The following is a 14,068-nucleotide window of genomic DNA, read 5'->3' on the forward strand; positions in this document are numbered from 1 at the left end:
GGAAGTACAGTATCAAATTTGCAAATTGTATCTCTATTGGTTCAATCAGAGACACAACTGCAAATTTGATTTGTTTCCATCATGTGTTGTAAAATATAAACATGATCAAGAAAGATGGGTAACAAAAGCTGAAAGTGCAATAATTCCATGCTGAATCTTTTCTAGTTAAAACTGGAATGTGACAATTGGAAACATGAAAAATGGCAATGTATTTAGGAACTAGAGTTTACAATATGGCATACATTAGCCAGATATGAAGTTAAACAGCTCCTCTAACAAGCAAAATCAACTATAACAAAATGATAGCTTTATGAGTAAAAGATTCAAGAAGATACAAATATTGGCACAGTACAAGAGATGCTCATGACTCCTTATCCTCGTCCTTGATATCGTCCATAGTAACTTTTGGGTAGTTCTCATAGCCCATAATGCTATTTATCCTTATGCGTGTATTTGGCTGTAATAACAGGTTGAAAACCAAATCAAACATCACACTATAGTTTATAAACAACGAGCATTTGATAAATATTGTTTGCAGAGGAAGATGCTCAAATGCTGAACAACTTTGTTTTGTTACCTGTCTGTGTCCAATGGTTCTGCGGTACTTCTTCTTCTTTTTATATTTGAAGACAATTACTTTGTCATCTAAACCCTGCATTACAAATAACATGGTTAAGGCGGAAGAGTCTTTTCTTCGTGGAATAGAAAAGATGTAGCAAGATGTGGCATATACCTGCTCTTCCACTGTTGCATATACCACAGCATTTGTCACAACTGGTCTTCCAATGTAGCAAGATGTATCAGTGCCAACCAGCAAAACCCTATGTAAAGCAATCTGCATATGCCTCCAAGAGCTAAAATTAAAAAACTGAAAGCTAAAGAAGTTTCTTAAGTTATGGATAGATATGCACAAATTATTATCACTTTAGCAGCATCAGCAACAGCACTAATCCCTCAAACATAATCTCATTTTTCCACAGGTCTAAAGTCTGATTCATTAAAAGATAGTTACAGATCCTAACCCATAGTTCGGAGACCATGAATTGGTCTCAAGTCTATATTGTTGATAAACAACAAACATCTATTGATCAATTATTCCAAACAAAATCACTCTATGCAAAATAACAGTGGACCATACTTCTAAATACATAGCAAGAGTAGAGCAATTCGATAAACCTGACTCTCAGAATAAGCTATATTAAAGGTATGTATGTACCTTGTCATTAACCTTAGCACCTTTCAGCCTCTGAACAGTTATCCAACGACCAGGGTGAACAATATATTGGCGTCCACCAACCTAAACAACTCGCCATAAATTGAAACAAGTTCAGCTCAAAAAACCACAAGATACTTGCATGAACCACAAAAGAAAACAACCATATAATCGATAGTAAAAATTCATCTCAATTATTTATTCTACACGAAGATTTATATTTTCAGTTGCACCAAAAAAAAAAAAAAAAAAAAAGAAACAATAAGTGAAACAATTTGGGTACCCAGAATTCTGAAAACTCAAGTGCAAATACCAATTAATACCGTCAAGGGTCACATTTTAAAAACGAACTGAATTCACTAATTCACTTTAAGCAATTGGGCACTCCGGAAAATACTCAAAATCGAAAATTTAATAATAAAGGTAGCATTTTGATGAAGTGAACCAACCATGACGACAGCGAAGAGACCAGGCTCCCAAGACGGAGGCTGAAGCGGTGGGGACTGAACAAGCTGCGTTGCTGGTTGAGGGTCGGAGAGAGCTTGGGCAGTGTCAGAGGATTTGGGAGGGAGGAGGGGTAAGCGAGGAGAGAGAGTGGGTTGAAAGGAGAGAGAAAGAGAGTGAGTACGAGAGAATGGGAAGAAAGTGGATTGAGAGAATGGGGTTTTCGGGCTATGGTTGGAAATTGCGCAATGGGTTGTGAAGGAAGTGCAGATTGTAGAAAGAGATGCAGCTGCAGAAGCCATTGTTGAGAGAGAGAGAGAGAGAAAGAGAGGCTTCTGGCCTATCCTCTATATTCCTATCCGTTTTCTATTTACCAGAACTACTATCTATGTTTTTCAATTAAAAAATTATATTTTTTACTTTTAAGTTTTTTTTTTTCTTTTTTAAGACGGATGTGAGTTATGGGCTAATTTTTTTGTAATGGATTGAAGAGGTGTGTTATGCATGGTTATGGAGAGTTGATGTATTTTTTATGGATATGAAGATAATTATTTTTTTTTAAATTAAAAATTATAAATTGGAGGCTCAGATTTAAGTAGGGGTAGAAAACTAAGGGTCAGATTTTGGATAGAGTAAAAAACTAAGTCTCCATTTTGGGTAGGGATAGAAAACCGATGGTAAGTTTTGAGTAAAAAAATAAAAAAAAAATCAAAATTCTTCAAATCGAATGGTCCAATTTACATGTTTCAAAAAAATTTTAACGTTAAAGCACAAATCTAAAGGTCAAATTTGTAAATTTAAAAAAAAAATTATTCTATACAAAAAAAATACATCAACTCTCCACATTATTTAAAAACACCACCACAATCTCAATAATAAAAATAAAAAGTGATGAGTTATGAGGTGGGAAGAACATTTTTTGTTTTTGATATTAGAGTAATAATGTCATTTTTTTAAATGTGAACGTATTATTTTTAAATGTAGAATTATTTAATTTAAGAAGTAGAAATTAAACAATTTAATTTATAAAAAGTACATAAATTGAATCGTTTAATTTATGACGGATATAAAAATTGGACTGTCCAATTTATGAGAAATACATAAATAGAATCGAGAAAGTTTTGTTAAAAAAATAAAAAAAAATTGAAATACAAAAATTAAACCGTTTAATTTGTGTATCTTCCATTTTTTTAAAAAAAATTACCAAAAATTATAATATTAAAATATATCACTAATTTTAGTTCCATTAAAAAAAAAGCTATGGGAAGAAGGCAACAATGTTTAAAATTTGATCAACTGTTGACTTTAAATTTGATTGGATTATGAAATTTGGGTGAGTATTCAAATGAAAATGTTATGCAAAAATAATTATTAAATGATTAGGTAAATTAATATATTTGATACCTACTTCATATAATACACAAATTAAATTGACATGAATAAAATTTAATAAAATTCTATATGATCAATAAATATTATTATTTTAAATTAATAATTGATTAATAATAATTTATACTTATATTTATAAAATTTTATATATAAAAAATATGTAGTTTATATTTATAATTATCAAAATTTACACACATAAATCAATATAACTTATACTCATATTTATTAAAATTTATATGTATAAACAAGTAAAAATTATGTTAAAAATAATTTAATATTTATACTAGTCAAATATCGACCAAAATTATTATAAACTGCTAGTTCTCAAGATTTTCTGTTTTATTTAATAGGATAAATTACCAACCATATTATGTATATATAAAAAATTAATTATTAAATTAATTATTCATATAAAATATACATAAAAATAAATTAAACAATCTATAATATATGATAACTGATTTTTTGTAAGTATATAATAATTTTTAAAAATTTAAATAAACTTCAACCGTCAAAAGTACAGTGTATATTGTTTCTCTTTCCATTTTTTGACTCATTTATTAACTTAAATTTAACTTAAAGCAAATATAATACGGGTTAAAAATACAAGTGGAAAAAAAAGGCTATATTGTTTAAATTTATAAGTAAGATTACATGAAAAAACAATAATTACTAAATTCTTTTAAAATTTTGCTAATAAGTCCTTAAAAATACTAATTAAGGTTATTTATCATACACTTTTCAAATTTTTATACAATAAATATGATGAAAAGTTTTTTTTTTTTTTTTTTTGTCTTTTTAATACAAATTTTCTACCTCTAACATTTTAAACAAATATTTTGAACAATAATGCTAGGGAACCAATTCTCTATAAGCTAAGAATCAACCAAATACAGTTGGGCTTGGAATCGGAAGCCCAATTGGCTCCAACATCCCAAAAATTAACCCACGGTAAACCAGAATAACCCTCATAAAAAATCCTACTTTCACCGTTTTACCAGAAGTTTCAAAAACATCTTCACACGCGCCACACCACCGGAAAAATCGCGGAACCCTCTTCCCTGTCCTCTCCGGCTGCCGCAACCCCGTGCTGAAGCCTCAACCCGCCTCGCGCCTCCGCGCCTCTGGAACTCTGCGGCTGCATGCAGGTATACCCGGCGCATCGGAAGCCTCCTGTTGCAGCTGCGCCTTCCGCCGGTGTTCCTCCAGTTCTCCAGCCCAGCATCTTCTGATCGTCTCACCAATTATCAAGTATGGTAGATGTTTCCTCTGATTTCCTATGCATGTTTTGAAAACAGAATTGGACGTGGTTTTCTGTGTAGTGGTAATGGTGAATTTTAATTGAGTGGGTGTTTCTTCTATGTTGGTTTTGCTCAGGTAATATAACCTCGGTGCATCACTGGTGGTTGTCAAGAGTATTAACTGCATCTTTTCCTGTTATTCGGAAGTTTCATCACAGATAATTTTTTTTCTTGATCCCTAATTGAATTTGGGTCTGTTCTTAATAGATAAAACCCAATCGAAAAAAGTTTGATTTTCTGATTACACATTTATACGAGGTTTTAGATGAAATTTGTTGGAGTTTGTAAGTTTCCAAGAAACATAAAATTAGAACTTTGATGATAATCCAAAGAAGCTGATGAGAAACACGTAAATGGTGTTATTGTTGTTTCTGAAATTGTTACTGTTTGACCCTTTTTTGGGTGTATGTAGTTCTTTACCAAGTGGAACATATATTTAAAGACCATGTCTTTATTTATACATGTTTTATTGTTGAAGGGTGTTTCTTCCTTGGAGCTTTATGCTATGGGCTTATTTGTAATCTTTGGTTAAGAAGTGTTTTTTTTTTTAAATTCATTGGGGGTAAGATAGGTACTTCAATGGTAATTGTGATATATTTTCTAACTGGAATTGGGTTTGAGCTGATTTTATAAACCACCAGCAAGAAAATTTGATTTTTTCACCAATAAAATTTAGGCAATTCATCAATTGCCAGAGTTAAGCCTATATAAAGATTAAATAATTTGTACTTGTATTATAGATGATGAGCTTTATTTACTATACATACAGTGAGCTCATGATGTTGGTGGAACATAGCGAGCCGAGTTCTGTGATGACTGATATTAAATATGATTTTATTTGTTCAGTACAGCTTAATTTTCATTTGCAAATATTATTATCGTAGAAATTAAATTTATATGCACTGATCATTTGTACCTGAAATAGACACAACTGCAAATTTCTTATGGTATGCATTTTTCAAATTGAACTGTAAGCGGTTCTTTGAAAGGATTCAATTTCCATATATGTACGTGCACTTAATAAATTAAGAATTTGTATATTGAAATATTAGTCACTCAAGCTAATTAAAAGAACAATAATTGTGATTTATTTTCGAACTGAGATTGGGTCTGAACTGATTTTATAAACAACCAGCAAGTAAATTTGATTTCTTCGCCAATATTTGTTGGTGGTGTTACTACATCTCTTGGTGTTTATTAGATACCTAGAACGTAGAATTTGAAATGGTTTATTCTTGTTTTGTAATCTATGATTAGCTTCAGGAACCACTTTGTTGGATGTTGCTGAATTGCTATAACTAGCGAATGGATGTTTCTGTAGTTAGAATTACTACTTCGAATGTTGGTTTGATATGGTATTAATTGATGTTGGTTTCATGTTGCATCATCAACCATGTTTTATTGAGAACTCTTCTGATGTTGCCTATGATGTTTGTACAGCCATTAGAAAGCCACTAGAAAGACAGCCAGGGGGGAGACAACGGAAGAAGACAGATGCCTAGGTAAGAAAAAATCAATATACATGTCTTAGTCTATCCATGGCCTCCTGATAGAGTTATAGGCATTCATACACCCATTTGCCGACTTAGATTCGTTTCGTGTGAGCCTAATAAAGTCTGTTTCATTGCAGGTTCATGATTTCATGTTGCGGATTTTGTCAAGTTGATGGTGACAATCAAGACAAATCCTCTGCATGGATGGTGCTCATGCTATGCATTAGGATGTTTTTTTTTCTTTGTAAATTGGATGGTTCTGAATTTATTTTTTGATCTATCATATTTTAGGCATTTGAACTTGTATATACTTAATTGAGAAGTGAATTGCTCGTGTTTTGTTAGATACTCCTAAGCAGGTTTCGTATGTTAGGTATTTTAGGATTCTCAAGCAATTAGTTTTCAATCTATGGATATCAATAGTTCATTAAGAATGCACTGCATATTTATACTATTTCGTCAACCCTGATCGGTGTACAGTACACATTTGTTCATGCCTATGCTTAAGTTGTAGTTCTTTCCATTCAATAAGCGTGGTGTTAACTAAAAGGAGGCATTATTTATTTTTTTTATCACTGTTTTCTATTGCTGAAATTGTGACATTGATGGCAGTTTAAGCTTTGCACTGCCTTCGGTCATAATCAATCTACACGGCCGGTTCGTTTATGGTGGCACCGGTGAATTTAACCAGGATTTTAATAGGATGTTGCTACTGATAGGCACACGGATGTTACTTTTCCTTGTAAGTTAGATGATTCTGAATCTGTTTTCTCAACTATAATATCTTAGTCATTTGAACTTGTGAGTCCTTCATTCAGAAGTGTGTGGCTCGTGTTTTGTTATATACTCCTCAGCAGGTTTCATATGTTAGGTATTTCAGGATCCTCAAACAGTTAGTTTTAATTATTGTGGATGTCACGAGTTCATTAATGAATGCATTGCATAATTATACTATTTCGTCAACTCTGGTCGGTGTATTTTAATTGGATGTTGCTACTGATAGGCACACGGATGTTTCTTTTTCTTGTAAAATGGATGGTTTTGAATATGATTTCTATGTTTCATGTGTTACGCATTAACAATAGTGTGCATTTCATTGAGATATGAATGGCTTTTATTTTTTTCTAAATGGCAATTTTCGGGCCGGATTTAATACATTTATTTCTTTTGCGAACAAATAAGTGATACCTCATTTCTTTAAAACCATAGTAACCAAATATTGGGGAATAATAACAACATTTGTACTTTTGATTCTTTTAATAAATACTTCATAACAGGATAAATGAAAGTGACAAAACAGAAAAATGAAGAGTTTATTCAGTTGTGTCTAAAGGACTAAGAAATCTAGCTAAGAATGACAAATTACTCATGCCAAAAAACCTGACTATAAATGCCTAAAAGAGTTCAATAGGTCCATGAATCCGCCACCATCTGATGAATTCCATATAGTAGAATCCTCAAATCTGTTGTCTACAGAACCTTGACGATTATTATCTATCTGAAGGTCAACAACATCCTACAAGATCCACAACACAAAGAGAACTACATATATGAATCAGGAACACCATTCCATATAAAAAATTTAACATAGACGTCACTTCTGACACATACCGGTTGTGATTTCCTCTTCCTTTGTTCCATTGACTTCTTGATTGACTTGTCCAACTCTGCTCCAAGTCTCTTACCCTTCGGCCGTCCTTTGGTTTTCACCCTTGAGGGTCCCTGTATGTCATGTAAAATAACATCGCATGTGCTCCGTGTGGGCATCGTATTCTGAGTCCCATCAAAAGTAATGGAACGCATGCTGGCACGGTGATCAGTCAGCTTGGACTTTGCATCCAAAAAGGCAATATAAACTACCAATAATTTTGTCTTTTCCAACATAGATCTTACATGTCTTCCACACAACCCAATTAATTTCCATATCCACTATCTATGTCTATCTCTATTGGAATTTTTAGTATCAATGACATTAGCTAAGCATAGCCTTCTCCACAACCCAATGTATTCAATTGCAATCATACCTTATTAACATGTCCACTAGCAACGTCGGTGTGCCACATTTTTTTCAAAGAAATAAATTTAAGAAACATCTAAAAAACATGGAAAAGAAACATTCACACTTCAGGTTCTCATATAACATCATGCAATTCAAGACTAACATATACAACATACAACATACCAAGGAACCCTCTTGATTAACAACGCTATCGACATTCAATTCATCATTGCCTTCACTAGCATTGATCACTGTGCTATTCGGTTCCCCTTCCGGAAGTGAGTGTTCCATGGAGAATTTTTTTCCCGAATATTTGCGCCGCGACGGCCACTTCTTCTTTTTAGAGTAAAAGCGGCACTCACCGAGGAAAAGCAAGGACAGAGCCCGGGTTTATATCATTTGATGTGGACGGTCTCAAGCAAGTGATGATGATCAACGTGACATGCATGCAAGGCATCCGGGGACGTGTTGCACCAACGGCGGCTTCTTAGTGAATGAAAAGCGGCCCCGACGGTTGAGGAGTGACGACGGCGACACAGCTTGAGTGATTGGGTGAAAACGGTGGAGGAGGTAGGCGGCTATGCTTCTTGGGGGAGAGAAAAAGAATGACGGCGCTAGTTGGAAAGGGTAACCCAGGGTAGTGAAACTGAATGCTCAGCGCATCTGTTTCCGTGATTCTCTCCTATGACTATCGTATCTTCCCTCATGTTTTGTATGTTGTCAACAATAATTTAAAAAAAAAATTAAATTATAAATTAATAAAATTAAATTAATTATAATTAACTATGTTGTTCCATTCTTGGCTGATTATTAGTTGGTTCCATATACTTTTTCTTTTTCAAATTGAATTGTAAGCGGTTCTTTGCAAGGATTCAATTTTCATATATGTACGTGCACTTAATAAATTAAGAATATGTATATTGAAATATTAGTCACTCAAGCTAATTAAAAGAAAAATAATTGTGATTTATTTTCGAACTGAGATTGGGTCTGAACTGATTTTATAAACAACCAGCAAGTAAATTTGATTTCTTCGCCAATATTTGTTGGTGGTGTTACTACATCTCTTGGTGTTTATTAGATACCTAGAATGTATAATTTGAAATGGTTTATTCTTGTTTTGTAATCTATGATTAGCTTCAGGAACCACTTTGTTGGATGTTGCTGAATTGCTATAACTAGCGAATGGATGTTTTTGTAGTTAGAATTACTACTTCGAATGTTGGTTTGATATGGTATTAATTGATGTGGGTTTCATGTTGCATCATCAACCATGTTTTATTGAGAACTCTTCTGATGTTGCCTATGATATTTGTACAGCCACTAGAAAGCCACTAGAAAGACAGCCAAGGGGGGAGACAACGGAAGAAGACAGATGCCTTGGTAAGAAAACATTAATATACATGCCTTAGTCTATCCATGGCCTCCTGATAGAGTTATAGGCGTTCACACTTCAGGTTCTCATATAACATCATGCAATTCAAGACTAACATATACAATATACAATATACAACATACCAAGGAACCCTCTTGATTAACAACGCTATCGTCATTCAATTCATCATTGCCTTCACTAGCATTGATCACTGTGCTATTCGGTTCCCCTTCCGGAAGTGAGTGTTCCATGGAGAATTTTTTTTCCTGAATATTTGCGCCGCGACGGCCACTTCTTCTTTTTAGAGTAAAAGCAGCACTCACTGAGGAAAAGCAAGGACAGAGCCCCGGTTTATATCATTTGATATGGACGGTCTCAAGCAAGTGATGATGATCAACGTGACATGCATGCAAGGCATCCAGGGACGTGTTGCACCAACGGCGGCTTCTTAGTGAATGAAAAGCAGCCCCCACGATTGAGGAGTGACGACGGCGACACAGCTTGAGTGATTGGGTGAAGACGGTGGAGGAGGTAGGCGGCTATGCTTCTTGGGGGAGAGAAAAAGAATGACGGCGCTAGTTGGAAAGGGTAACCCAGGGTAGTGAAACTGAATGCTCAGCGCATCTGTTTCCGTGATTCTCTCCTATGACTATCGTATCTTCCCTCATGTTTTGTATGTTGTCAACAATAATTTTAAAAACAAATAAAATTATAAATTAATAAAATTAAATTAATTATAATTAACTATGTTGTTCCATTCTTGGCTGATTATTAGTTGGTTCCATATACTTTTCCTTTTTCAAATTGAACTGTAAGCGGTTCTTTGCAAGGATTCAATTTCCATATATGTACGTGCACTTAATAAATTAAGAATATGTATATTGAAATATTAGTCACTCAAGCTAATTAAAAGAACAATAATTGTGATTTATTTTCGAACTAAGATTGGGTCTGAACTGATTTTATAAACAACCAGCAAGTAAATTTGATGTCTTCGCCAATATTTGTTGGTGGTGTTACTACATCTCTTGGTGTTTATTAGATACCTAGAATATAGAATTTGAAATGGTTTATTCTTGTTTTGTAATCTATGATTAGCTTCAGGAACCACTTTGTTGGATATTGCTGAATTGCTATAACTAGCGAATGGATGTTTCTGTAGTTAGAATTACTACTTCGAATGTTGGTTTGATATGGTATTAATTGATGTGAGTTTCATGTTGCATCATCAACCATGTTTTATTGAGAACTCTTCTGATGTTGCCTTTGATGTTTGTACAGCCACTAGAAAGCACTAGAAAGACAGCCAAGGGGTGGAGACAACGGAAGAAGACAGATGCCTAGGTAAGAAAAAATCAATATACATGCCTTAGTCTATCCATGGCCTCCTGATAGAGTTATAGGCATTCACACTTCAGGTTCTCATATAACATCATGCAATTCAAGACTAACATATACAACATACAACATACCAAGGAACCCTCTTGATTAACAACGCTATCGTCATTCAATTCATCATTGCCTTCACTAGCATTGATCACTGTGCTATTCGGTTCCCCTTCCGGAAGTGAGTGTTCCATGGAGAATTTTTTTTCCCGAATATTTGCGCCGCGACGGCCACTTCTTCTTTTTAGAGTAAAAGCGGCACTCACCGAGGAAAAGCAAGGACGGAGCCCCGATTTATATCATTTGATGTCGACGGTCTCAAGCAAGTGATGATGATCAATGTGACATGCATGCAAGGCATCCGGGGACGTGTTGCACCAACGGCGGCTTCTTAGTGAATGAAAAGCGGCCCCCACGGTTGAGGAGTGACGACGGCGACACAGCTTGAGTGATTGGGTGAAGACGGTGGAGGAGGTAGGCGGCTATGCTTCTTGGGGGAGAGAAAAAGAATGATGGCGCTAGTTGGAAAGGGTAACCCAGGGTAGTGAAACTGAATGCTCAGCGCATCTGTTTCCGTGATTCTCTCCTATGACTATCGTATCTTCCCTCATGTTTTGTATGTTGTCAACAATAATTTAAAAAACAATTTAAATTATAAATTAATAAAATTAAATTAATTATAATTAACTATATTGTTCCATTCAGTTGGTTCCATATACTTTTCCTATTTCGAAAGAGTAAATAGCCATTTCTAACCATGAAAGATTTATATGGTGACAAAACTGACCATAAAAAATTAAAACTAATGTTATATCCATATAAGATAAATTTTATACGACAAAAATAACCGGACTTGAATCTACTCGACCTACGAAGTCATTTCCTATACCTATTCTACCTATACATAGGAATACAAGCCAAAGCTATCGGCGCTGACCGCGTCCATCTTATCTTCTACGGGGTAGGTAGATAGGAATGGTCCTCTTTTGCTACCATCAAGCCGATGGTCTTCGCCTTCGGTGACTTCTCCAGGAGGATGGGAAAGTCAAAGTATAGACGGTCTCTCTTTTTTCTTCGTGATATTGACCACATTTCTTCAACAACTAGAGCGGTCCTCTCGGAAGGATGTTGACCCCGTCAGGAGAAGAACTTGCAAGAAATGCAGACTTCGGTGGTCCAAGATAAGAAAACCTTCAGTAACAGTAGTAACGTAAGCATGAGACTCTTTGGTAGTACCGGTGAACCAGATGTTCTTAGCATCAAAGAGGTAATTTTGTGTAGACTGCTTTTTGAAAGGTAATCCAGGACGTGAAGAATAAAAAAAATATTTTGAGTTTTCTATGTTTTCCTTGTTTGTGAAAAGGAATCAGTACACTTCACTCGATCCATCCACGAATGTTTAGCACTCCTCCACCCTCTGCCAGCAGCTTTCTTCTCTTATGTATGAGATTTTCGCTCACTAGGGCCGGGGTTGGTCTTTCTAATCAATCAGAAAATTCCAAAAGTTGAGGTTGAGATGGTCCTCGAGAGACAAATGGATTGCATTGGATCGGATCCAGCGCTACTTATCTGATATCCCTACAGAGGAAAGCCCTTGATGTTCTGGGTTGGACCCAGTGACTGAAGCCATGGCCGGGGGAATAGTCTGCAACAAAATCAATTGAATAGCTCGAAATACAGAAATGGAAGTCCGGTAAGCGTATCGATTCAAGTAAGGGAATTGATTTAGGTAGGGCCTTGAACCTTGAAGTAGAGCTCGAAGAACGAGCCGTGCAAGAACGCGGGGATATAGCAAGGGATTCTCTCAGTCGATACCTACCACGACTTGTAGGAAATGCTGGAAATGATGCTAAGTACGCTTCCGCTAGTACAGGGTATGCCATAACAGCGCTACTTATCTGATATCCCTACAGAGGAAAGCCCTTGATGTTCTGGGTTGGACCCAGTGACTGAAGCCATGTCACCAATAGAAGCTCTTCTAACTTAGCACCCTAAAAGTCTGTCTGTACAAACGATCTAGGCCTGTATTCGCTTTTTTATCATTTTGTTTGAGGCGGGCCGAATATAGAATGATATGCAGAAAGTAGAATCCATCATTGATTTGAGATATTGATAAGTTGTGGGGCTTACTTCCTAGCCCCAGTGGGAGTAGTGACTAGCGTTATAGGTTGTTGGGCGGCCGGAAGGTTGCCACGAGTAAGTAAGTAAGTTTGGGGGACCGAAGTCCCTTTCGATGACCTGGCACCGGACACGTAGCTTACCGAGTCATATTCCTAATAACTTATCAAATTACAACGTATTAACCGCTAATGCACCTTTCTTTTATCAAATCTCAGGGACATGGTACAGTAGATGAACAAGGATAGAAGAGAGCAAGTCAACTGCACACGAATTCTCTCTAACTAGATAATTGAGGGCTTGTTATTCAACAGTATAACACGAGGCATATATTGGTGTCAACCAAGAAGATATATATCAATATATCTGTTGAAAATACGTTTATTCATCTAAATTGATCTAAATTGGCTTTTTTCACCCTTCTCAAAGGAACCGTACGTGAGACTCTCGCGTCATACGGCTCCGCGTTCTAAGGACAGGTGTACTAGCAACCAACTAGCACAACTGCACAGGTTAATCAATCATACTTAAACTCTTAGGCTAACCATAGTCTTCAGAGTTACCACCGATTGATTGCCTGCTGGAGTCGAGTAGACGAATAATCACCGTCAAAAGGCCGAGTTGCCGAAGGGGATCAGTACAAGACGGCGGACGATTGCCTATGGAGGTGATCGGCGACCTCACGATCGCTTACCAGTTCCGGTCTCTTTGACCCGATCCAACTGTATCAATTGTTTTCTAGCTGGCGCTGCTTCAATGGCTCGATATGAAAGACGACCAGCTCTACAACTTTGAGTGCCATATCTTCCAAAACCTAGTTTTGTTACGTCTGGTCCGAGGTAAGCCTTCCTCTATCATTGGTAGGCCATTAATTCGGGATCCTTACCTCAGCGGTGCCGAAGTTTGGTTACGCCTCGGGGACCTACACATATTAGTACAGTAGACCGGGGTACCCGACCTCACAACACTCTGTCGAAAACATGAGGTGGGAGTGCGTCGAAGCATGAATTGACCTAGCGACGTTAAGATTTAATAAATGAAATAATCGGACTAGAACCAATAGAATTCTATAAAATCTGGATAGAGATCTTTCCTACTTTCAGTTTCAGTCAAGTGAGTTCTATGCTTCTAAGCCCTTTCGAACTTCACGCCTGACTTCTCTATTGATCTGACCCTAAAAAGGGATCATATAAGGGTTCATAAGATGAGAATAGCTAGAGCCTACAACGGTAAGAGGAAACTCGGGATTCGTACCATGTACTCGGTATCTGAGTCTTTTTGCATACTTTAACTCCTCGCTATAGTACACACCAATGGATATAACTATCATGGGATTTCCTAAAGTGCTAA

The 14,068-nt window shown here is 36.0% G+C and overlaps 1 protein-coding gene across 1 annotated transcript; it reads right to left on the reverse strand.

Moving 5' to 3' along the window:
• Positions 1-194: 194 nt before the first annotated feature.
• LOC112775403 (large ribosomal subunit protein bL21c) lies at positions 195-2,163 on the reverse strand. Its single transcript, XM_025818989.2, has 5 exons — positions 1,663-2,163; positions 1,217-1,297; positions 734-835; positions 578-652; positions 195-457 (listed from the first exon to the last, which is right to left on the reverse strand). The coding sequence occupies exons 1-5, from the start codon at positions 1,957-1,959 to the stop codon at positions 362-364; spliced, it is 651 nt and encodes a 216-aa protein (XP_025674774.1). The 5' UTR covers positions 1,960-2,163; the 3' UTR covers positions 195-361.
• Between the last annotated feature and the right edge of the window lie 11,905 nt (positions 2,164-14,068).

This window comes from Arachis hypogaea, chromosome 19 (genome assembly GCF_003086295.3).
Source record: "Arachis hypogaea cultivar Tifrunner chromosome 19, arahy.Tifrunner.gnm2.J5K5, whole genome shotgun sequence".
Taxonomy (NCBI): domain Eukaryota; kingdom Viridiplantae; phylum Streptophyta; class Magnoliopsida; order Fabales; family Fabaceae; genus Arachis; species Arachis hypogaea.